This window comes from Paramormyrops kingsleyae, chromosome 4 (genome assembly GCF_048594095.1).
Source record: "Paramormyrops kingsleyae isolate MSU_618 chromosome 4, PKINGS_0.4, whole genome shotgun sequence".
NCBI lineage: Eukaryota > Metazoa > Chordata > Actinopteri > Osteoglossiformes > Mormyridae > Paramormyrops > Paramormyrops kingsleyae.
The window spans coordinates 33750654-33776132 of record NC_132800.1 but is presented as its reverse complement, the minus strand read 5'-3'; the positions used below and the strand labels follow the sequence as shown (position 1 = coordinate 33776132).

Here is a 25479-nt window from a genome sequence, read left to right as displayed (position 1 = left end):
AGGAAACTGTCTACCCTGATTGTCTACATCCCAACAGTCATTTCATCGTAGTGCGGTTTCTGTCCTCAAAAACATGTTCATGCTCAGAAGATTTTCATGGATTTTCTTCTAAACATAAAATTCCAAGACAAAAAACTTGGATGCCATGTAGGTTCTCCTGATCTACCATCATTCTTTATGTGGCTTTCCTGCTGTACTTCTCCCAGCATATCACTTACAAGAAAATTACTTGTGCGTGTAATGGATATGCTTGTGGCATTTGCAGTTAGTCAGTGGAGCAGTTTTGTGACTCATGATTCTTTGCTCATCGGGAACTGAATAGTTTTTAAGCATGTGGGATTGCTGGGGCCTGTTTCATGAAGCAGGATTTCTTGCTTAGCTGGATGATTTATCAGATTTATGGTAGTCTGGCGGGTCTATGCTATTTGAAAGTGAATGAAGATAAAGTCCATTTAAACTGGGATACCTTAAATCCCACAGGTTCTCCAGCTAAGCAAGAAATCCTGCTTTGTGATACAGGTCCCTTGTTGTTCGTCATGTAACAAACTTTTGCAAAGGTGTGTGTCTCAACCCATGTCCCTTTTACAGCTAAGCTGCATTCAAAACAATGTCCCTTTCGTAGCAGAAATTTTGTATTCCACTTCTAACCACCAAGAAATGGGAGAATTATCAAGTCATTTCCGTTAATGGAAGTGGTAGCTATACATGATCGGTTTCAGTCTGTTCTCTTGTCTTTTATTTTTGTATATACTCATCTTTCCAGTGCTTTGCTATTCGAAGAAGGGGAATATATGTAGAAGTAACCTTTAACTGAAATCTTATTTGCATTTCATTATAAAGTTGTTGTGTCCTTGTATGCATCATGTGTTTTAGATATATTATAAAAAAGGGCTGATTTTTTAATATATCTTCCGTTAAATGGCAGCCCTCCCAGTTGTTTTCACGCAAGAGCTGAAGAATCAGGAGGTTGAGGAGGGGGGTAGCATTGTCCTCCGCTGTGAGCTATCGAAGGCCTGGGCCCCAGTGGAATGGAGGAAAGGAGGGGTGGATCTCTGCCCCTGCTCCAAGTACGAAATGAGCCAAGATGGCCGCCATGTCCAGTTAGTCATCCACTGTGTAGATCCAGAGGACTCTGGGGATTACACATGCGATGCAGGGAATCGGCAAAGTACAGCCAAGCTGACAGTGAAGGGTAGGCCAAAACATTTTTAATTATCTTTCAATGGGCATGTTTTCAGTTGAATTATCCTTTAAAGAAACTAGAATGATGTGCGTAGAAAGTTGCGCCAAACTACATTTAGGCTACTAATATGGTGAATGTGATCGAGGCTGATGAATATGGAGAAAAGTCGTGTTTTCTTGGTCATGTGGAGGGTGCATTTAGAAAGTGGAAAAAGCGCCCTTTGGCGTGCATCACGCTCTCCGCAGCACTGCCGGTGTTCTTCCGGGCGCCACTGGAGAACGTGGAGGGGGAGGTGGGCGCTAGTGCCAACCTTCGCTGTGAGGTCACCAAGCCTGGCGCGGAGGTGCACTGGATGTGTGGCGGCCAGCCCCTCGAGTCCAGTGGGAAGTACCAGGTGAAGCAGGAGGGTGTCGTGGTGGAGCTGGTCGTCTACAATCTGCAGGTGGCAGACTCTGGAGAATACACCTGTGACACTGGGGACCACACCACGTCAGCCAGGCTGTCCGTGCAGGGTAGGGGGGGGCAACGAATGACTCTTGCCAAGAATCGCCTATCAGCATCTCATCCGAATGGTTCTGTTCCTTTTCTACTCACTCTGGCACTCTTACCTCATCTCTATTGTTTCATTGGCCAGTGTCACCCACTTGTGTTCATGCCGAGCATTGTGGGTAAAGCGGTTTCTTCTCCGTGATGTCACTGAGTTCTGCTTGTCACTTTGACAAGGAGATGACATGGCTGCCATCAGTGTGCAAACTTACTTTCTACATGGCATTTCATGAAGCAACACCATCCATTTTCATCACAATGGGGGGATCTCTTGTTCATGTTCTTTCCATCAAGTCCAGATCTCTTTATCTGCTTATTTTTTTGTGTTTCCCCTCATTTTTGGATCTTGGAACTGGAATGTTTGATTGCGTGTTATTTATTCTTGCTTTTTAATTTAGAATAGCTAAGTGTACTCGGATCTATGGAAGTTTCTTGCACCGACTCAAATTTTAATTCCCAGCTTTGATCTGTAAGATAGAACGTGTGTGTGTGTGTGTGTGTGTATGTACAGTCCTCTGTCTTACCCTGGGTGTCTAATGGACTTTTCAAAACAGAGCTGGAGGTCACCATAGTTAAGGGCTTAGAGGACCGCCTGGTGCGTGAGGAAGACGACGTGCGGTTTGAGTGCCACGTCTCCCATGACAACGCTGCTCAGGTCCAGTGGATGCTGCAGGGCGTACCACTGCAAAATAATGAGATGAACTTGATCGAGGTGGAAGGCAAAGTGCACACCCTTATTCTCCGAAATGTCACCCAAGAAGATTCGGGCACCATTGCATTTGTCATGGGCGCCCACACGTCTTCTGCTCAGCTGGTGGTCACAGGTGAGGTGGCACTGTGACATCCATCAAAATCTTGTCTGCTTGGTGCCACCTGGAACCATAAAGGCTCATAAATCTTCCCGGTCAAAGGTCCTTGATCTGGGCCTTTGATTATTGAGAAAATAGTCTCACATTTTTTTATGCTTGCAACTCTTTTTGTTCCTTGTACTTTACTTAGTCTTTTGTCCATCAACTGGCAGTGACTGGGACTGGGTCATTTGTCATCCCACAATGTTAGGGTTCTCTACCCTGTTGCTTCAGATGTTTTGTCCCATTTTATGCTTTTTTTGACATCATGACACTAAAGAGGAAGCCTCCTTCTTCGTTCTTCATGCACAGCTGCCAAAGTGATGTTCCTTCGTGGTCTGCAGTGCCAGGAGGCACAAGAAGGGGGCAGCACCACTCTGAGCTGTGAACTGTCTGTGCCTGGGGCACACGTGGAGTGGACGAAGGGAGGCCTTGTCCTGACACCCAACGGCAAGCACAAGATAAGGTCAGAGGGCACAAAGGTCGAACTGGTGATCAACAATCTCACGCTAGAGGACTCGGGAGACTATTCCTGCGATACGGGACACCAGCAGACCACAGCCTCAGTCAAGGTCAAAGGTGTGTGGAGGACAGAGAGGAGGCAATCAGCTCAAACCAGTTGGTGGTCACTTTCACTGGTGCTTTTGATCTTACTTCCACCTTGATTGTTTGCGATGGTGCTACTGTGTATTTGTTTGTGTGCTTGTGTTTGTGTCTTCCTGTCAAAGCTGAAGAAGGTTCTGTCTTGACACTTCTGTGTTGACTAATGGCATTGAGGCTCCTTTGTCTTCCTGCAGTCCACGTGCCCAGTTTCTTCTAATCTGCCCTATTTAGCTGTAATTTGCGGCTAAAGATCTCTTTGTGCTCTTTGACACAAGGCACGTCAGTATTTTCTGTATTTTCAAAATGCTTGCCTTCAGTCTTGTGGACCAATGTCTGTAATTAACAGAAAGACCGAGAACAGTGATGGCCATCATTCTCTGTGCTTCTTCTGGAGATATGTTCTATAATGCTCATTAATGGCGGCGAGGTTTGCAAATACATTTTAGAAGCGACAGTAGACTTTCTTTGTGTGGTAAGTGAAATTGGATATGAGAAACAAGACTGTTCGTGTGGTCAAGTTTAGATCTTACAGCAATTGTGGGCACTGCAGTGTTTTTACTGGTTTGGTAAACAGTGCAGATCTGATGCAACAATGACCTTTGAGGACTGCTCGTAACAAATGGTGGCCTTTCTTTCAATCCTTTCTGTCCTGGCAGTGGCTCCTGTGGTCTTCAACAAAGAGCTGGAGAGTGTGGAGGCAAAGGAGGGTGGTGAAGCCTCTCTGTGTTGTGAGATCTCCAGTCCTGAAGGCCTGGTGACCTGGAAGAAGGGCTCTCGGGTGTTGTCTCAGGGGAGGAAGTATACCTTTCAACACCGGGGATCCACGCGGGTGCTGGTCATCCACCAGCTAGCCTCTGAAGATGCTGGTGAATACAGCTGCAGTGTTGGGGACAGGACAAGCAAGGCCAAACTGACAGTCAAAGGTAACTGGGCAACCTTGACTACCCATTTGAACAGGTAGTTGGTTTGTTTCCTCAGCTTCCCCTTCTGGTCTTTGACATTGAGCAACTCTTAACTTTGCGGCTGAACTCATGCTACCCGAAATCTAACACTGAAACCTTTTATTACTCTTTTTTTTTTTTTGAACATGTTTTTTATCCCTTTTGATTAGGACCTCCATATTTTTGTGTTCCAAATAAACTTTTGTCAAAGATACTTTTGAGAGCCAGACAAGAACAGGACATCTTGCTCATATCTTGAAAATAAACCCCTATATGTCTTCTCGGCTCAAGTTTTATGTGATAGGTGACATTTTTTGGAGTCTTGGCAAAATGAGAAGCTAATTTTGAAAATATGTACTTCTGTAATTCTGCTAACATGATATCAACACTAAAATATATATTTACACCTTCTCAGCGTAGGTGAACTGTCTGCGTATACTTGCGTGTACACAGTTGATCTGTTTAGGGCAGGGATCTCCAACTCCGGTCCAGGAGAGCTGCTGTCCAGTAGGTTTTCTATCCTACCTGACTTCTGATGAGTCACACCTATACTCAAGTAAATACCAGGAACTGGTGTGACTCATCAGAAGCCAGGCAGAATAGAAACCCTACTGGATAGTAACTCTCCTGGACCGGAGTTGGAGACCCCTGGTTTAGGGTATTCCGTTATTTGAGTTTGGCTAAGTGTTGCCACTGCAAGTGTGGAAATACTTAAGCTGTCAAAGGGGAAGGTATGGAGCCCCCTCCCCACATTCTTGCCCCATGGCCATCTTCTCCGGCAGAATGCGTGCGCATCACAGAGAGGCTGCGTGACGTAGCTGTGACCACAGGCGAAGATGCGCGATTCGAATGCGAGCTCTCCCAGCCTGACGTGACGGAGGTCGAGTGGCGGTTGGGCGCCAACGTTCTGCAGAACAACGACCTCAACCAGATGTGCTGCCAGGGATGTAGGCACAGGCTGGTGCTGAGGATGCTCACGCCAGAGGACTCAGGCCTCGTGGCTTTCACAGTGGGCGAGGAGAGGACTGCTGCCAACCTGCTGGTGCTGGACAAGCCCAAAGGTAGAGGCAAGAAGGCAGAAGGCGGAAGGTGGTCTTGCTCCATCGATGGCTCGCCTTCGTCCTGTCTCTTAGCCATGAGAAGCTCTATCTCAGCATTGTTCCTCGCATGGCTGGCCCTTGACCGCCCTAATGCTTATGCTGACTGCTGCTACTTCTTTAGATGTAACGGCATGGTTATAGTTCTAGAAATTACTTTTATATAGGTATATATACTTTTCCCTATTGTCCACACCCTCTTCTTCTTTATTGCATCTTCCATGGCTTTCTTTTGTAACAAATCCTGTAAAGCCCTTTGTGATGCAATAAAGACACTGGTGAGTGCTGCAGCAGACAAGAAGATCGGTGTGGTTAGCGGTGCGGCTAATACAAAACTTTTGAGAACGTGAAGTGTTTTCCCGGCAGGCTCTTCTGTTTTGATCAAAGAAAGACTTTAAGGCTTCCTGGCCCATACAGTATGAGCTTCTAATGTAGCAGAGCTTCAAAGGCAGATGGCCTGGTGACTTAAAGGCAAAACAGCTGTGGAAAGAGCAGACTGGTATGATGTATTCAAGGGTGGAGGTGGAGGTGCATGACTCTTTAAAATAAACCCACAGCATCTATGCTGGAAATTCCCACCAATCCACTGAGGTTTACGAAGGCAGGGGTTGCATCTTTGTAGGACTATGCATGATCTTCATGCCAATTTGGAAGAATGGATCTGAAGAACATTTTCAGCTATGAAACTCCACAAAAACAATGCCCCTATTTCTTTTCCTCCTCCTTCCATATTCCCGCCAGCTATTTTTCCCCAACATTGTCTTATCCATTTACTTTTTCTCTTTCAACACGTTGCCTCTAGGGGAGCCCATCTTCTTCCAGCAGGAGCTGAAGAGCCTGGAGGCAGTGGAGGGCGGCAGCACCATCCTGCGATGCGAGCTCTCCAAGCCTGGCGCCCCCGTGGAGTGGAGGAAGGGAGGCGTGGTTCTGCAGCCCGGAAGAAAGTACGAGATGAAGCAGGACGGCCGGCAGCTGGAGCTTCATGTCCATGACCTCCAACCTGAGGACAGTGGTTATTATACCTGCGATGCTGGAGACCAGCTGACCACGGCATCCCTAACAGTGAAAGGTACATAGACACTCCAGACAAGATGAGCCACACTACCCATTATGTGGTAAAAACCAGTAAGTTAGGAAGCACTCCATGTACCCTTGGAATGGTAATGTTAGAGTAAAATAAGCTAAAGACCAGGTTGGACATGCTCACTCTGAATGATGCTGTTCCAGAGTTTTTGAAGGTGGGAAAGGTTCACAGTGGATTGCCTCAGTATATCAGGCAAGAGTGAAATCTTCCAGAAAACCCTAATGAGGGTCATGTGACCCAAAATGGCTGAGGCGTACTCTCTGTGGCTCGCTCCACAGTGGAGGAGGTGCGGATCGTGTCTGGCTTGAAGAGCACAGATGTCTTTGTGGGGGAGCAGGCCTTGTTCTCCTGCGAGCTGTCCCGCGGGGCTGCCAGGGATGCCCAGTGGTGGCTGGATGGCACCCGGCTGCGGCAGGGTGCCTTCGCCGACATCGGGGTCGCCGGCCACCATGTCCACACGCTTGTCCTAAAGAACCTGGCTGCCAATGACTCAGGCACGGTCACCTTCAAGGCTGGCAGCCTGGTATCCTCTGCCAAGCTGCTGGTGAAAGGTACCGAGAAACTGGGCCTTGGTCCTTCACTCAGCATCCCTCTATGTCCGCCGGTCAACACAGACTTCAGTTCTAGCGTGCAGCATTGTCAAATGAGTGTGAAACACACCTCAGACAAGGGAGTAGGTTTGGTTTCAGCATTGGTAGGGACCTAATCAGCCCTGGACCCCTAAACACTCATGGTACCCCCACAATATTGGTAGGGACAAGGCACGGAATGGCCTTCGGGAAGTTCAGGAGTTTCTTAGAGCTTTTGAGAGCCGATCTTTCTTCCTCAGCCCTGGCATTACGTAGCCTACATACCTCAGCTTGTTTCCAGGTCGATCGCAGGAGATGATTAATGGATGCTGCGCTATTTCATTGGAGGCCATTCGGTTAATCGTGATTGGCAGAATATGCCAGTACATTAGGGGAGACGCCCCTCCTCCCAGTCTGCGGCAAAATATACCATGGGGGACCCCGGTCACTGGGCTGCTTTTTGTTGCCAGTCTAGCCCCTGGGAGGGACATGTCCCTGCCATAAATACCCAAATCTACGCCCTTGACTTCAGAGCTGCAGTGATGTCACTAAACACGAATGGCGGGTGGTGTTTGTATCACATGACATGCTTGGCATTGAAAGTGTGTGCAAATATGCCTGTTATAAATGGTAAATCAGCACCAGTAAGTAAATCAGTATCATTTGAACATGTTCTGTTTCGCGACCACAGTTATTTTTATAAGTGCTGTTTTGTGATGTTACGCTTAAGGTTGCAGAATCTGAACTACAACCCAGGAATCTGCTGGAAACGGATAGAATGGTATATATTATCATACTGTGAATGTTAAAGGAACATTTAGAGAAGCAGAGCCTAAAATTAGTGGGTCATCTGTCATGCCTTCACATCGTCACGTCGTCGAGTTCATAAATGAGCCTAATAAGACTTGTCGCTTGTCACTGATTAGCGGAGGCTGAGAAACTTAACTGGAGGGAAAGTCGTATCAGCTGCTCCGGGTGTAACTGCAGCACCCAAGCTGAAAAGCATTAATGGTCGCCTGGGTAATGCTGATCAGCGGGCCGCTGCGTCACTGGTTCTCTGCCTCCACCATGCATGAGCTCTTTGAAGCATTAAATCCATGAAAAGCTGCTTCCTTAAGAAGTTGCTTACGATGGCCTGTGAGATTTTTGTCTTCCTTGTGTTCATCAGCAGGGGGGGGGGGGCATTGATGTTGCTGGTTCCTGCTGTTGCTAAGCAACACTCAGAATTTGCAGATTCTCTAAGTTTCTCATATTTTGGATGTTTAGGTTGTGGAAAATTACTTGCCAGAGGTAAAAAAATGTTTGTTGGATTGATTAAGACCCGTGGCATCTCCCTATATCGCGTGGATTATTTCTGGATGCTCCGTCTCTACCTGCCGTCCAACATGTGCAGTTGGATGAACTGGTACCTCTAAAATCCTCATAGTTTGTGATCGTGTGTTTGCCCTGCGATGGACTGGCATCCCATGCGGGGAGTTTCCCTCTCTGGTAGCCCGCTCTTTTTGGGGTCGGCCCCAGACTCACTCCGACACTTTACTAGATAAGCATGGAGCAAGGTCGATGTATACATGGATGAAATGTTGGTATCTTTATGTCTTGGGAATTTGTTGCACTGTTCATGCACCAACTTGACAGACTAGGAACTTTATTTACTACCTATGTATGGAATCTGTAAGGTATTGACAGGTGTACTAGGCGATTATTAGCCCACTTCACCATGGGCAGTAAATTATGTTTAATTATAATGGTAATGATATGCTGTGCTGTTATGCATGTATTCCAATGACGTGTGGGGTTATTATGCCAACAGATTTGTTTATGAGAGAGTGGACAGTGGTTGTTTCTCTCATCAATCTTCTAAAATCCAAAATTTTAACTGAGCTGCTTTTTCAGTGATGGCGATTAAGTGAGGGGGTGTTATGTAATTAATGGTCTCCCCTGTCGTTCATGGGGTTTCCTCCAAGATCTCCGGTTCCCCCCTACATTCCAAAAGCTTGCCGAGGTGAATTGGAGTCGCCACATTGCTCATAGGTGTGAATGTGTGTGTGCCCTGCCATGGGTTGCTGTCCCATCCTGGGTTATTCTCTACCTTGCCCCCCCGTGACCCTTAATAGGTCAAGCAGGTATAGAAAATGGGTGGATGGATGTTGTTATACAAGTTTGTGTGAGTGAATCTTTGGTAACAAAGGTCAGCATATAGATATGTCAAATAGTCATATGGATATGGTTAAACACTAAGCAATAGTTACTGATTTATGAGAAGGGTTATTATGGCCAGAAAGAGTGTGGAAATGCTGGGTTTGAGCAGGTCTTTGGCAAGTGAGGAGGGAGGGACAAACTAATTACTGACCACTTACACCTCAGCCTTCCATCTACCTACCCTGGCTGTTTGCTGTTCCAAATTTCCTACCACCTGCCGGGTACTAAAACCTGCCTAACCCTTGCTGGGCTTTGCCTGTGCGCTGCCTGCACTTCCACCCGCACTCATCACCCCCTAGCAGTTTAACTTGCAGGGGTGCCAAGTTGACCATACAGCCCTGGAAAACCTGGAGTAGGGTGTGTGGTTTTTGTTCTGGAGATATGGAGCGCCAGATGTTTAGGGCACCAACTGAACAATGGAATGATTTTAGGACATTTGCAATTTGTATTCAAATTCTGTACATATGTATTCCAGTCCAGGTGCTGGTATAAATTTACTAAAATACGTGGCTGAAAAAAAATGATCCTACTCTGAAAATTCCAGGCGTTGTGATCTGGTCTCTACACTGGGGGGCGCTGTAGAGCAGCACCTGATACTGGTCCTCGCTGTGGGCTCCCCTCCTCCCCCTGTGGCTTAGATCCTACGGTGGAGGTGGTCAGTGCCATGAGAGACGAGCAGGTGCCGGAGGGCGAACCCGTGGAGTTCATCTGCCAGTATTCGCGGCCCGTGAAGGCAGTTTGGAGGAGGAACGGGAGGCCTGTGCAGCCGGACGGCCGGCGGGTGGTGGTGGAGCAGGACTGGAACGTGGCACGGCTGTACATCAGCCGCGTAGCCGCACAGGACGGAGGCTCGTACTCCTGTGAGGCTGAGGGCACCTGCGTGGTGGCCCTCCTAGAGGTGCAAGGTGAGCCTGTCTCTCATTGGGAGGACCACCTTGCTGCCTTTCGTCTGCTGCATTGGCCTACAGATCTCTACTTTCATCTGGTCAATTATCCACCCAGTAGTCATAAGGGGAATTATATCGGTCTTTGAAATCAGTTAAAGAGGACTTGGGAACTTAATTAATGCTAATTGAAGCTAATTATGCTGCCTGGAATAACTCATCTGCATATATATATATATATATATATATATATATATATATATACGCATCACAGTTCTTTGCGTATAGCGTACCTTGCTTGTGGTCCGATTTGTTGTGAGCAAACTTTTTGTGAACCCATACTGAGCTTAAAATGTTTTTATTTTTACATATTCCATTACATATACAGAGAGAGAGAGAGAGAGATGTGTATATATACATATACATTACATATTATTATTATTATTATTATTATTATTACTCATATCCTTAGCCTGACATCCACATATCATATATGTGTTTACAAAGTGTGTTTAAATAAGTTTACATGTGTTTAAAGCGTGTGGAAGGGGTATTTTAAGGCTTAAACTATAAAAAAATGTAAATTTATATAGTCTTTCTATGTCGCAGATTTTCACGTATCGCTGATGGGTCTGGAACGTCACTTTCGCGATAGGCAGGAGATCACTGTACATATATATATATATATATCTCTGTTTTTTCTTTTTACTGATGATAATGACTTCATCACAAAATGAAGTGCGTGCACAGAACTTAAGGATTCTATAGGAATTCTTAAAATCAAATGACTCTTGAAGAGTTGTTGCATAATTGTAACGAACGAAGGGGGAAATTGACACCCGAGGAAGGGTGACACATCTGCGGTTTTTTACAGGGTGATGACAGAGAAATCAGATCGAGAAATCAGACTGGAGTTTTAATGCTGCCATTATAACTAAGACGTGATCATATTTTGAGGAGTCTGAAACCACATCCTCATACCATCTTCCCACCAACAGCTAAGCCCGTTGACATCATCCAGGGGCTGGACAATGCGGACACTTTGGATGGTGGCGAGGCGTTGTTCGAGTGCTCGCTGTCCCGGCCTGAGATGCAGAACTGCTGCTGGCTGATGAACGGCAAGCCGGTGCACGAATCCGCCAACGTGGAGATCGTGGCCTTTGAGAACGGCCGGCGCCACCTGCTGTTGCTGAAGGAGCTCCACCCGGTGGACAGCGGTAGGGTTACCTTCCAGGTTGGCACGGCAACCACATCAGCCTTGCTGACCGTCAAAGGTGAGCATCTGTGACTCTGTGGTCCAGAACAAGAATTAAACTAAAAATATGCAAAATTATCCCTAAAATAATCAAATTATTTCTTGTGGAAAAGGTCCTACTGCAGATATTGCCAGCAATTTGATTTATAGATAAAAAAAAAAACTCATTCATTTTGGCTTTGGGGTAAACGAGGAAATGCTGTGTTCACGGAGGCTGTGGTGGTTTCAGGCTGGCAGCTGGACATCCTGCAAGCCTTGGAGGATCAGGCAGTAGTGGTGGGCGAGCGAGCAGAATTCTGCTGCACCCTGAGTGAGCGCATCCCCGAGAACGAGGTGACCTGGTACGCCAATGGTACAGAGCTGCAGCCCAGCGACAACTGGACCATGCAGACTGAGGGGCGCTCACACCACCTGGTCCTGCGCTGTGCCCGGGCTGGGCCCCCCCAGGAGATCACCTTCGCGGCCCGTGATGCGCTGTCCCTCGCCAAGCTCACGGTCATCGGTACGACCCCCCTCTGATGGCTCCCCAGCCAAAAAGACGTGCTTCGAATCCACTTCCTGACCTCTCGGAAGGTTTCAAAACACAAACCAAGTTCAGAAGACGTTATCTTTAAATGTACTTGTGCCACTGCAAATATGTATGACAAAATATGGTGGTAAACAGTGTAGTTCTATAACTATTTAACTACATTTCTCCAGATATTCTTCTGGTTTGTTGACTTCTTTTATAATGGAATATTTCTGCAAAATCCTTATAATAAAATGAATAAATCTAATGCATTATAATGAATAGTCATAAATAGATTAACTGTCACCTCATTGGATTATAAACGTTAACCGGGACCCATCCCCTGCATCCACAGCTCTCCCTGACCCCCCCGAAGACCCTGAGCTGGTGAATAAGACCAATCGAACTGTGACCCTGTCCTGGTTCACCCCCCTCAATGATGGGGGCAGTCCCATCCTGGGGTACCGAGTCGAGATGCGACTGACTGATAGTGCCCTCTGGCTGCCGTGCCATTCGGAGCCTGTGCGCGATACAGAGTTCATGGTGGAGAACCTCAGCTCAGGTGTGGGGTACAGGTTCCGTGTGGCGGCCCTGAACAAAGCTGGCATTGGGGAACCCGTCCAGCTACCGCAGACCGTATACTTGGGTAAGAGGCCGCTACTCTATGCAACAGGTACAGAAAGACCTCATTTCCAACCATCGTCCTTCATTGACCTTCAGGATAGTAGTCTTATACTATAAGTGCAGACTTTCTTTGAGATGTTCAAAAATAAACCCGATATCCTTTCTTCTGCTGTCTTTCCATTCACGTGCATGTTTTTTTTTTTATCTTCCCATTACAGTTACACTAATTAATCCAGTTAATTGTTTGCCAGTATTCAATTATTCTGGGCTTTTTATATTCCCTGTGACCTGCAATAGGAAGATTTAATGGTCTGCTTATTTTGCTAGTGGTATTGCTGAGTTTAGATTCTGTCCCATCTTCAGGTGAGGTCTCCCAAACAGCGTCGGTGGTAGAGGAGGACGGTGGGCAGCCTAGCCTGCCCCCAGAAGCGGCCTCAGAAGGGGACCTGCACCTACTGTGGGAAGCGATTGCCAAGAAGCGCCGCATGAGCCGGGAGCCGACCTTAGATTCCATTTCCGAGTTGCCCGAGGAAGATGGCAAGGAGCCCAAAAAAACTGTATCTAAAGACCAAGAGTTGATTGTGGAGCCAGTCCCGAAGAAAGAGGTAGACCATACCCTTTACACCAGCTCTGAGGATGAGTCCCTCACTGGGCCATCGTCTCTTGTATCCTACCTCAAGAAGAGCAGCAAGGCCACTGTGACTCTTGGTGGCCAGGCACAAAGCATTTCTACCAAGAAGTTCTATGAGCACTTCCAGATGACGGAGCAGGTTCAGGAATCAGAGACCATGGAGCTGGGTAAGGATGATGAAGCTGAGTTGAAGGAGGCAGCTGTTAAGATCCAGGCGGCCTTTAAAGGCTACAAGGCACGCAAGGATTTGCGGCCTGTCTTCAAGGAGGTCTTCAAGGAGCAGACAAAGGAGCCCAACGGTACCATCCACCTGGAGTGCGTGACAGTGGGCAGACCTGATAAGGTTCGCTGGCTGAAGGACGGCGAGCTGCTGACGGATGGCAAGCACCACCACATCGACATCTACAATGATGGCACTTGCTCCCTCGTCATCACAGGGGTGACCACCAAGGATACGGGTGTCTATACCTGTGAGGTGTCGAACAAATTTGGAATGACCACCCACAGCGCCAAGGTGACAGTTGGTGTGCCGCGGGAGTCGTCGGGCCGGCGACCCCTGCAGGTTGCGTATGGCTACAGCGCTGACAGTGAGCCGGAGAGTTCGGGCAGCGAGATGGATGAGTCCCTCCGGCAGGCCAGCAGGCGACTACGGCGTCTTCTTGGCAACCGGCTACCCGCGGACATGCCGGGCATGGAGGAGGACTCCTTTGTGAGCGCGGACGAAGGCGAAATGCCGCCCCCGGACCCCCGCTCGTACCGCGAGGACGACAACTACATCTACATTCGCTTCAACACCGTCGAAGAAGCCCAGGTGGCTTCTAAGCGCTTCAGTGAGATGTTCACCATACATGGGGTTCCTGTCGAGACCACCATCCTGGAAGGGGTCCCCCACAAAATAGAACTGCGCATCATGAAGATGGGCTATGTACAGGACGGTTCACGGACACCCACGCAGGACAGACAGCCTCCTGGATTCATGGCTGGGCCGTCTGGTAAACTTGAGCACAATGCTTGCATCCAAAGACCCAGGGGAATATTCCATCTAGTACAGTTGTGGCCTGAAGCACAGCATACAAAGACAGAAACACATGCACAGCACCATATATTATGGGCAATTTAGAGGAAACTAGAGTACAATCTGCACAAACACAAGGGGAGCATGTAAACATTTAATTCAAATAAAACTAAACTAGTAATTTAGCAGTATTGCATTACAATCATTTATTATGCAAATTATTGGCCCAACACCGTATGATGCATTGTACTGCTGATATATTAAAAATGTTATCAGAAGAAATTTTCCCCCCGAGATCTGACTGTGATTTATTTTCCCCCAGCGGCCCCCGTCTTCCTGACTGAGCTGCAGAGTCAGGACGTGCCGGACGGCTACCCGGTCAGCTTCGACTGCGTGGTCATCGGCAAGCCCCCGCCCACCGTGCGCTGGTTTAAGGACGGCAGGCTTATTGAGGAGAGTGATCACTACATGATCAACGAGGACCAGGAGGGCTGCCACCAGCTCATCATCACGACGGCGAGGCCCTCGGACATGGGCGCGTACCGCTGCGTTGCGGAGAACAGCGGAGGCATCGCCTCCACGGTGGCGGAGCTCAGGGTGGACTGTGAGTCGCTCCTCTGGGTCCTAAGACCTAAACCTGTGAACTGGTTCCAGTTAGTCTTAAAAGAAACAAGGCTTTGATTCCTGCAGTGGGCGGGACTTCTTTGTGCTGTCAACCAATGCCTGCCATGACCCAGAGGGAAGCAATGAAATAACCAATGAGAATGTCAGAACACGATAAGCCTACCAACTATGGAATTTGGGGTCTTGTTACTTCCTTCACTAGAATTATCTGTTCTTCAGACTTTTCCAGATTTTGAAGATTTGTCTGGATGATATGTAAAGCCATTTGCATGTCTTTCCTCCTTCACATATTGCTGAAATATTTAATTTTATCTCTCAGGAAATGTAATTAAGTTATTAAATACATATTTTTAAATATTGAATAAAATGAATTGCTTCTTCCATTTACTGAATTAGACTACCAAATAAACATCCTCAAAATAATGTTAGAGGTAACATTTTAATATATTTTAATGTTTGACAAGCACAGTTATCCTAAATCTGCAGCTATGGCTTTTGTTAAATCCCATATCCTCTCTTTTCTTTTTGTTTTGTCTATTTTAGTGTCCTGCAGCTCTGACTATGATACTGCAGCGGATGCCACAGAGACTTCTTCATACATCAGCGCCAAGGGCTACCTGTCCAGGTAAGTCCAGTTGGGCCCAACCGCAAGGAACACCAAAAAATCCCACCAGAGTAGGCATAGAACTGGCCTAAGAAACAGAAAAATCAATATGTGATCTTGCATGTCAAATGCTAACGGTGGGTAGTAACTTGGGTGTGGTTTTCTAACCAGGGAAACGGAAGCTTTCGAGTCTGTCACAGAAGAGGAGCAGCTCCCCCAAGTGGTCGATGAGCTGCGTGACATGCACATCTACCCCGGGGCACCCATTGCCAAGATGCAGGTCAAGGTCAAAGGTCAGTCACCTGCCTCCTCATTAGATACCACGATCCACCTTAACCTTACAGATTACCTGTAGCAAATATGCACCAGATTCTCTCAAACCAAGTGCAGTGTTGCTGGTTGTCTGTTTTCATCACTTTTTGTGGGTATATTGTTTTAAAAGCATTAATGCAAAATATACTGCCACACTTTTCCCTGAGAATTAGCCCACATTGGCAGTAAAATTTATGACACCACGTTTTTATTCATTTTGCATAAATTATTCCAGAAATACTTTCTCCACAAAACGTGAAATTACTTTCACTGTCCACTTGGCCAGGCTACCCCCGGCCTAGAGTTTACTGGTTCAAGGACGGGCAGCCCCTGCGGCCCTCGGACCGGGTCCGCATGACGGAGGAGAGGAGCGTGCGCGGCCTGGAGATCCTCGCGGTGACGCGGGAGGACACGGGGGAGTACTCCGCCTACATCAGCAACGCCGCCGGCTCCGCCTACTCCTCCGCCCGACTCCTGGTGCTGGGTGAGTCTCCAGGCCGTACCAGGCTTCACCTTGACGTCAAACCAAAACATTAAAGGGATGTGTTTGTAAGACAGTAAAATTTATCCTGGGGGACCCCAAAGTCCAGCACCAGATTTTGTATGACGATAAAGAACTTTCTAGTGCCTGTTAAGTTTGACTCTAGCATCCTCTCATCCTGACTCCGTGTTTCTGGCGTCTGATGCAGCAGAACGCAAATTGTTGTATTGATTTTGCACTTCAGTTCAAGAGCAGCTCAATGTCTAGCTCAGTCAGTACCTGTGGCCTTAACGGCCGTTTAACATTGATTCAGTACTGTCAGGACTTTCATTCATTCTCTTGGAAGTAATGTGCGCTCTTCCACAGGGCCTGGAGAGAAATTTCCAGAAGATAGTTCCAAAGTCAAAGGTAAATAGATGTTCTTGTAGGTTCTCCTCCTGTTTCTTCTGCTGTCCTCTTCTGGTACCTGACCTGCTTCTTTGTAGTGAACGCTGTCCTGAAAATTGAGTCGTGCGTCTTCTTTCTTGGCCAGACGCAAGTAGCTTTTCCGTCTGGTTTGACTTTAGGGTGAGTGGCCTGTGTTTGTTTCTGGTGAAAGGTGCCGAGCCCCTGGTGCCCCCCCGCTTCCTGGAGCGCTACCCCAACCGGACCGTGAAGAGCGGAGCTAGCATCACCATGTCTGTCAAAGTGGAAGGTGACCACCCCAGCAGTGGTTGGGGGGGTGGGGGGTACAACTCTTTATTATTAGTGTTTTCTTATAACATCGTTTCGGGTAGTATTGTAATCCCCACAACCCTGACTAGAATTCTAGGATGGATGGATGGATGGAGGGAGGGAGGGAGGGTAGGTCAGTCATTTAAGGTAAGTTGTGGAGCTGGTCTGCTGCTGCCAGGAGGACCTGGATAGAAGAAGTTATCCTGTGAAGTGAAAGAGGAGTTTCCATGTGGTTACACTTCTGGCTTTTGCCCTCTTACCCTCCCAGGCTCCCCCCAGCCCTCCGTCACCTGGCTGAAGGAGGAGTCTGCCGAGGACGTGCTTTGGATTAAGCCAGACACACCTGGGTACAAGATGGCCAGCTCAGGCCGGCAGCACAGTCTCATCCTGATGGATGTAAGCAAGACCCACACGGGCACCTACACCTGCATCGCCACCAACCAGGCTGGCCAGTCTGTCTGCACCGCCCGGCTGGAGGTGGAGGACGGTGAGCACTTCCTTTACGATGTCATTTTTGATGCCTTTATGATGTCGCTTACATCCTGTATGATGTCATTTTTGATGCCTTTATGATGTCGCTTACTTCCTTTATGATGTCGTCATAAATCAACCAACATGAATCGCTTGTCATTTATATTAGTTGACGTGTAGAATGTTATGCTTTGGCCAAGTGCCTCAGATATTTTTCACATGGAAGCTACCCATAAGTTTAGACTTTAATTATCTTTCAGTGCCAGAAAAGAGGGCTGAAGTGGAGAAGCAAACAGCCAAATCAGTTCAAGAGTAAGTTGATATATCAACAAGAATACAATAACATCCAACGGTGCAGAGTTATGTATTGTCCCTAAAGCCACATTCTACACATTCTAGGTCTTGCTTGATTTCTTAAATAAAATCGCACTTACATGCACTAATGCAACTGAAACAACATCCTCCATAATTAGCTGGGTGTTATGATGTTACCTGTGTCTCCTTCAGGGTTCTTGGGATCACCATCAGTCCACCCACAGACGAACCATGCGCTAAAAGAGGTTGGAGCAGTTTTCACATTTAAAGATTGTGTTGCGTCACACAGTATTCTTCCTGCTAATGCATTGACACTCTCCCGTTTCTAGACACATAAAAATTTCCTTCTCTATACCCTGCAGTTGGAAAATCATCTAGCACTTTCCTGGGTGAGGTAGGCACGGAGGAGTTCATTCAGAAGCTTACCACCCAAATCACCGAAATGGTATCTGCCAAGATCACCCAAGGTGAGGATGAGGAGAAGCACTGGAGTGTTCCACTGAAACTCTTCATGGGGGAATTTCTATAGCTGGAGAGAGATTATATTCTTGATTAAATATCTTTAATTGTATTAAGATATATTCATGGGCCCCAAATATATTTAGATTTTTTAATTGTTAGTGTTGGCTTTTTTTTTTTTTAAAAAGTACGGTATATTTAAACTAATACTTGTTATATCCAACAAGACTCTTGAAGAGTGCTTGACATGAGAAGCATGAGTGATTGTTATGACTAAGTAACATTCTGGGTATGTGTTGCTGTGCAAGCTGTTAAATACACCATGGTTGTGGCTCTTATGCTGCGTTCCAGTTGAACTCGTAACTCGGAAATTCAGAGTCGGAAATTTCAACTGAACGCTCCCTGAAGTTGGAATTCCTACTCGGAAAGTCAGAGGAATTTACTGAACCCTGACCTCAGAATTCAAGATGGCCGCACCCTTTATCAAACGCAGTTAAAGCTGTAGTTTTATACGGTTTATTAACACTTACATCTTATTTGCGGCTCATTAAATCGGTCGTACACACAGTACTATTCAAAAACTGGAAGTGTTACTAGAATGTTTTTATGCACAAAACACCATGCGTTGTGTTATCAACTGATATTGCTAACAATGGCTAGCAGTTAAGCAGGCTAGAATAAGGACTGGTTTTAGAAATCAGGATTTCTTGCTTAGCCGGATACTTTGTCGGATTTAAAGTGGCCTGAGTTCATGGGCGTCGCCGCCATTAAATCTAAGGGGGACGTGTCCCCCTCACATTTCATAATTATTCGTTTGGACCCCCCACATTTAACATAAAATATTACTTTTATGCCAGTGTGTCCCCCCCACATTCAAAATGCTTCTGACGCCCCTGCCTGGGTTATATGTAACTGAACGAAGATAAAGCCCATTTAAAGCTGGGTACCTTAAATCCAACAAGCTAAGCAAGAAATCCTGCGTTATGAAGCAGGTCCCTGATTTTGCTAAATGGCTTTCCGACCTTCTGTACTGGAAGGCAATGAACACGGGTGTGACGTCACTCCCAGCTCCAACTTCTGAGCTCCGAGGTAAATGGAACGCAGGATGGGAGAGGAGCAGTATATAGGATCGGCCTGCATGTGCTTTGACTTATTGGCTGTGGGGCCGTTCCAGATTCGGCTTGTACAGATGCAGCCAAAAGTACTGGTACTCTTCCATTTCTAAAATAAGAATCTCAATTTTCAAGTTAAACAGACAAAATTAGTTGGCATCCGCCGTGCCTTATTCCATATTCCACAGAGCACGGATTTTGCTTATGAGTTATGACTTAGCACATTATTGTAAATGATAAAACGAATGAAAATGACAGATAATTATTGGGAGGCCTATATTAACTATAAATATAGTATATTTTAGCACAGCAGTTTGAGGCAATAACTGCCTTTGAAGTTGTGTAAGGAGTACTGGAGGGAACCTTTTGGGACAGCATTCTTTGATGCTCATGCTTGGTAAATTGCTGCTTTGCAGTGTTTGCGTGTGTCTGCAAATATATACGACCTACTTTGTAAACATCTGGAATTGTTGCCCGCCCAAACCAGGATGGACCTTCCCACTGATCCCCTGTAGATCTTTTTACAGCTCTGTCATTACATCTTTTATCTTTCACCTCCACCATCCATCCATCCATGCATCCCTTCACTCACCTGCTCACTCAACCATTCGTTTGTTATTCAGACAGCTTTCAGAACCATCAAGTGATCCAGTGGATGAGGTCATGGCCCAAATCCAGTATGTATCCGCTGTACTCTGCCCCATATACTATATCAGTTGAATTTCCTAGATTCTAGATGTTTCTTCAGTGCACCACCTGGCTTTCACAAGGCAGTGTTAACCCACCACCTCCCACCAGACAATTGCCCAATCAGTAAATATCCGATTTCTCCATGATTTATGGATTTGTGTCCTGCCTTGAACTACTTTCAGATATTGAATCCTAAAATGACAAAACATTACACCTTTAATTTCAATTGGCTGTTTAAAAAAACTAAGAACTTGTGCCAGCAGGCTGTGGATTTAATTCAATTTACTTGCTTTTAGTTTCCTCATTTCCTCCTAAAGAGTCTTTATGGGGATTGAAGAACTTGCCTGAGAGGCAGCTCTATTTTAGACATTGTAACTGTCACATTTCCTAGCTGCAAGCAAAAATCAATACGACTTTTACTACTGTGTCTCCTTCAGAGTGGCAATTTACCCATAATGCCCTCTAAACCAGGCTCATACTGGATTTGATTTTGTTTTTCTGTTGCACATGAGCAGTGATGTTTGCTAGGCCTGCTATAAATGGAATGAGGCGTTTATACACTTTCACCGTGGGTCTACGGTTAAACCTAAACGAATGCTGTTTTATTTTGTGGTCCCAGGATTATGTTGTCTGTTTTGAGTTGTTTATACTCTGCATGTCACTAATGACTGTAAGTACTCTCTTCGTCGATGGTTGCACATGAGAACAGTGTGATGGTGACGTAGGGTATTGAAAGATGATTTCGGGAGTCCTCCTGCAGTAGTGGAGACCACATTCTCCATCTTCAGAAACGTTAAAACTCAAGGTTTATTCAGATCCATTCAGGTGACAGTAAGAGACGTTTTGGGTTGTTTAGTTGATTACCTTCCTTGCCAAGTGTGAAGCTCTCTGACTGTGACACGAAATATCACAGTTGATAGGACTTTTCTTCCCGCCTTCACTCTCATCTGCTCAGTCATATACGCTAGGGGTTCCCAAACTCATGTCCCTTATTCCCTGGGCCACAGAACACTGGGCGTTTTGCAGAGGGGTTGGTTATTTAAAAAAATAAACTGTATACAGTAACCCCTTCACATTCACATGGGTTAGGGGTGGAAGATCCCCATGAATTCGCAAATAATATTTGGGCACAACCTATAACGATCTACTAGACTGAACGACAACATTAAAAAGTTAAACCAATTTCTAAACAAACGGTACTAGACTGTACATTTTGCACGCCCAATTGCTTTGTCACTTTCTATCTTATCTTTTTCTATTTTACAAACCATCAAAATTAGGCCCGTACCCCTACAGTATATGTACGAAGTTACTGATGTACGCACTGGGAGCACTGCGTTTGGGACCCATCATTAAAAAGTTAACGACACTGAAAAGCTTTAAAGTTAACGTGAGAAGCACAGGATTCCACAAAGACATCGGAGTCAGGCTGGTTGCCAAGACAAAGATGCCATGTGTACCCAAGATTTTTGATATTAAAGATTTAGTATGTACTTACCCTGACAAATACTATATAACACTAGTTTGTATATTATATCATTTTATGTGATCCAAATGATTTTCATTATTGTTCATAGCTTGCGCATTTGGCAGGCTCAAAAGAACTCCCGCTAATTGGTCAACTCACGAGTCACCAAAACTGAATGTCAAATTTGCGAATGTGAAGGGGTTACTGTATTTAACTTTTTTTTGTTCCAGCCCCTCATGTTTGCGTGGGCTGTTTGCATTTTGCTGGTCTGTGAAATCTCTGTATGCCGTAAACCGGACCGCAGAACTGAAAAGGTTGTAAACCCCTAATGTATACCATGGTATGTGCTGATTTTCCTCTTCTGCCGTGCCCCAAACCTTCCACAGCATCACTGCGTGTTCCGGGGGCCGACAGCGATGACGAGACCAAGACCGCTTCCCCTCACCATGGCCGCTCGCGGCCCCCCTCCCTCATCGCGGACTCCTCCTCGGAGTCTGATGACGGCGATGCCAGAGGAGAGGTGTGCCTTTTCCGGAAACATGGGCCTGTATCTGTGACCTGCAGAACTATTGTTCCTTAGATAATGGTGACATTTTAGACAGGAAACAGGGCAGCCAACAACTCGACAATTATCATGTAATTAGCACATTTTTAACAGGTAATTGAGAACATTTTCATTGCATTTCCCCATGAGGTATATATTACTAATCTAGTTTGTTTTCCTCAATCAAACTTCTGTTAAGTAGGTTTTTGTTTGCACTTGTCTTGATAAATGGTAAAATGGAGGATAATAAACTATATGTAATTTCTTCATATGTAATCATCCCTCTCTGCAGATGTTCGATATCTACGTGGCCACAGCCGACTATAACCCTACTGGTCCCAGTAAGGAGGCCATATCCCTGAAGGAGGGCCAGTATGTGGAGGTTCTGGATTCGGCCCACCCTCTCAAATGGCTCATCCGCACCAAACCCACCAAGACCACACCCTCTCGCCAGGGTTGGGTCCCACCAGCGTACCTCGACAAGAAGCTCAAGGTATCCCAACTCACAATGACAAATTATTTATCCCATCGTAGTAATTACCGCAGGTAGCTTAATGCTAGCCAATCTTGAGGCTGCTGGGTAAGTCACACAAAGAGCTCAATGTATATAACTAAAAATAACATCTACCAGGCACTACATGCAATCGTTCTGGCAAGTAAAAGTTTTTCATATCCATATGTTTGTGTTCTATCATGTTAAGATATAACTGCACTGCATAGTAAATTGCTAGTAATTTGGTGTTGTCGTTAATGGTCTGGTGATGGTATTTTTTGTTAAGTGACAGCCTGCGTGCGGGTAATAATCTCATTACACTAAACACACGTCATATTAAAACCTGAAACTTTTTCAGCTCTCGTCGGACGCTGCTGCTCCTGTTGGAGAGATGGTGGAGCCTGGAGTAGAGCAGGTTTCTGAAGGAGAGTACAAGAAGAGACTGTGGTACATAGCCGGTTAAATCTTACCCCGACCGAACTCCAGCTGGTTTTGTTTTTAGTCCAAAACACATCTGTGAACCTGCAACACCAAGCCGAAATGTAATGAGGTCCTGTAACTGACATCACCGGGCATCTAGAAAACCCAAAGGAATCAAGCCAAAGGATGATGGCTGTTTGTTCTGCACCATGGTGTGTTGATTGTCTATATTCATGTGTAATAATGATAAACGGACAAATGTTTCTCAGCCAGCTGATTCAGGAGATCATCACCAGCGAGGAGGAGTTTGTGAAAGAAATGGAGTTCTTTACTTCCCACCACCTGAAGCACCTGGAGACCAGCACAGATGTTCCAGCCAGCATTAGCAGCCAAAAGGAGGCCATCTTCAGGAACATCAAGGACATTGATTCCTTCCACAGCAGGTTCCTGTCTTTGTTTTGTTTATTCGATAGATTCGCTTCATAGCCAATCTACTTGCAGTTTTTTTTTCCAAACAGGGGTGGCCAAACTAGACGCAATGATTTTACGGGGATGACAGTGGGGTAATATTTTGCCAACCTGGGGTGGGGTCCCCGTCAATATATTTTGCTGATCGTGATTTTTATTATGAATTAATAGACTGCGTTGGAGACCCTGTGATCAACTGATTGGCGAATTGGGCGGTTCTCTGGTTTACAGAATTAAATGCTTGATTTAATATTTTGTTGAGGGGGGGGCAACTGGAGGTGGCCACGTATTTACTTCGGTGGGGGGGCGTTTGGCCATCCCTGGCCACCTCTTCGATCCGCCCCTGACTCTACATGACGGAATGATCGTCTGAGTTTTTCAGTAATACCACTAAAAACACTCATTACAGCTGCACATGAAATATCTGAAATATTGTTACTCTGTTTATGCTGCTATGTATTTGCTACCCTGCAGCTCCATACTGCCAAGCCTGAGCGAGTGTGAGACCGACGACGACGTGGCCGTGCGCTTCATCAGAAATGCAGAGGGCTTTGAGAAGTACCTGCAGTACATGGTGGAGCAGGCAGAGGCCGAAGCTGCCATCAGTAACAAGAACGTCCACCAGTACTTCAAGGTCGGCAAACCCGGATGTCGAGTGTTGGCGTCCATTTTGGCTCTTTTGGTCACAGTTTCCTCCAGGCCTTTGGCGTTTCCAGCACTGCCTTATGAAACTATTTTGTTCCAACAGGAATACACTGAGACACAGCTGTCAGGTACTAAACCTTCAGAAGGTCCAGTGCTGAGCGTGAACGCATATTTACAAAGACCTCTGGAGAGGATACAGAAATACAAGTCCGTACTCAAGGTAGGAGATTAGATTAACATACATTTAAATTGCTCGATTACACAAGTTATTTTTAATTTCTTACAAAGTATTGTCTTTTTATTTAAAGCTGAAATTAATGGAAAATGTGTGAGTAGGCAAAAGCCCAGTTATGTTTTGTGTATGACATTCTGCATTATCTTGACAAATGTTGCCCGGTTCTCTCATATCATGGGAGTCATGTGATGTCATTTTACCTTCATCCATTTGTGGCTGACTAACCATTTCTGGCATCTTTCTCACACATTCTATTGTATGATGTTGCATATTGTGCTTTCATTAAGTCTGTTTTTTCACAATGTAGACATTGATTCTAAAATATGCGCTATGAGTTTTTAGGTGCCGTGGAGTAGCTGGTGTATTTGAGTTCCTCGGTTCTGTAGAGGGTCTGAGGATGAGCGTTCCTGTGTGCAGGAGCTGATCAGAAACAAGGCCAGGAATGGGCAGAACTGCTGCCTTCTGGAGGAGGCCTATGCCGTCGTCTCTGCCCTGCCGCGTCGCGCGGAGAACACGCACCACGTCTCCCTGATTGAGAACTACCCCGCCACGCTGGAGGTGCTGGGCGAGCCCATCAGACAGGTGAATCGGCTACGATCGAGAACACAGCTCTCATTGAGTGTCATCAACGGAACAGGGCCTTTAGGGATATTCAAAGTCAACTTTATTGTCATTGTGCACATGAACAATAATATGAGGTAGCAGGCTGTCCTAGGTCAAGGATCATACATAGTAATTGTAATAGAATAGAATAAATAACGTTCAAAAATAGTGCAACAATGTATCTATGCATGCACAGTTGGTAGGGTATAAAGGTTCATATGGCAGTGTTCACAGTGAAATGGTACCTGAGTCTTTATGTCGAGTTCTGCATACATGTAGCTTGGAGAAAGAAGTGTAGATGACACCCATTCAGTGTCATCTACACAACGTGTGCTGTAGGGATGTATCTGTACACCTACCTTTCTCTGTCCGTTTGGGTTGCTTTGAAATATGTTCCATGGCATTAAATAACCTCAAGATTCCTGAAATATCGCATATATGTTCTGCCTGATCATACTTTGTGTGCCTCCTAAGGTACCTTGGACCACTGGAAAAGCATGCATACCTGCTATTGTGTTTTTTTTCCCCCAATGAACAGTGCGTTGACTTTTCCCCCAATGAACAGTGCGTTGACCGTCTTGTGTTCCGGCTCAGGGTCCCTTCACGGTGTGGGAGGGCGCCCCCGGGATCCGGACCTCGTCCAGAGGCCACCATCGGCACGTCTTCCTTTTCAAGAACTATGTCATCATCTGCAAGCCCAAGAGGGACTCCAACACTGACACCCAAAGCTACGTCTTCAAGAACATGATGAAGGTGAGGCTCAGGCAGATAGAGAAACGGTTTCTTCAGCTTATTTTCTCCTAATAAGGAACGGCCGTTGAACATTGCTATTGT

General features: G+C 46.1%; 1 protein-coding gene across 25 annotated transcripts in view; it reads left to right on the top strand.

Annotated features, from left to right (window-relative positions):
* Positions 1-25479, top strand: part of obscnb (obscurin, cytoskeletal calmodulin and titin-interacting RhoGEF b) — a 91580-nt gene that overhangs the window by 41586 nt on the left and 24515 nt on the right. For 15 of the 25 annotated variants that reach the window (XM_072711193.1, XM_072711192.1, XM_072711199.1 and 12 more), the window contains 31 exons: positions 926-1192; positions 2284-2553; positions 2890-3156; positions 3837-4103; positions 4904-5182; positions 6021-6287; positions 6581-6853; positions 9709-9975; positions 10953-11228; positions 11439-11711; positions 12073-12363; positions 12705-13964; positions 14310-14591; positions 15155-15236; positions 15387-15508; positions 15814-16011; positions 16375-16416; positions 16607-16702; positions 16991-17209; positions 17454-17505; positions 17701-17753; positions 17871-17975; positions 19703-19756; positions 21624-21757; positions 22074-22274; positions 22633-22721; positions 22964-23137; positions 23637-23796; positions 23911-24027; positions 24460-24624; positions 25240-25398. In XM_072711193.1, the coding sequence (XP_072567294.1) occupies positions 926-1192; positions 2284-2553; positions 2890-3156; positions 3837-4103; positions 4904-5182; positions 6021-6287; positions 6581-6853; positions 9709-9975; positions 10953-11228; positions 11439-11711; positions 12073-12363; positions 12705-13964; positions 14310-14591; positions 15155-15236; positions 15387-15508; positions 15814-16011; positions 16375-16416; positions 16607-16702; positions 16991-17209; positions 17454-17505; positions 17701-17753; positions 17871-17975; positions 19703-19756; positions 21624-21757; positions 22074-22274; positions 22633-22721; positions 22964-23137; positions 23637-23796; positions 23911-24027; positions 24460-24624; positions 25240-25398 (6761 nt within the window). The remainder of the gene's footprint in view (positions 1-925; positions 1193-2283; positions 2554-2889; positions 3157-3836; positions 4104-4903; positions 5183-6020; positions 6288-6580; positions 6854-9708; positions 9976-10952; positions 11229-11438; positions 11712-12072; positions 12364-12704; positions 13965-14309; positions 14592-15154; positions 15237-15386; positions 15509-15813; positions 16012-16374; positions 16417-16606; positions 16703-16990; positions 17210-17453; positions 17506-17700; positions 17754-17870; positions 17976-19702; positions 19757-21623; positions 21758-22073; positions 22275-22632; positions 22722-22963; positions 23138-23636; positions 23797-23910; positions 24028-24459; positions 24625-25239; positions 25399-25479) is intronic. The other 10 variants (XM_072711185.1, XM_072711207.1, XM_072711203.1 and 7 more) reach the window with 8 other exon arrangements.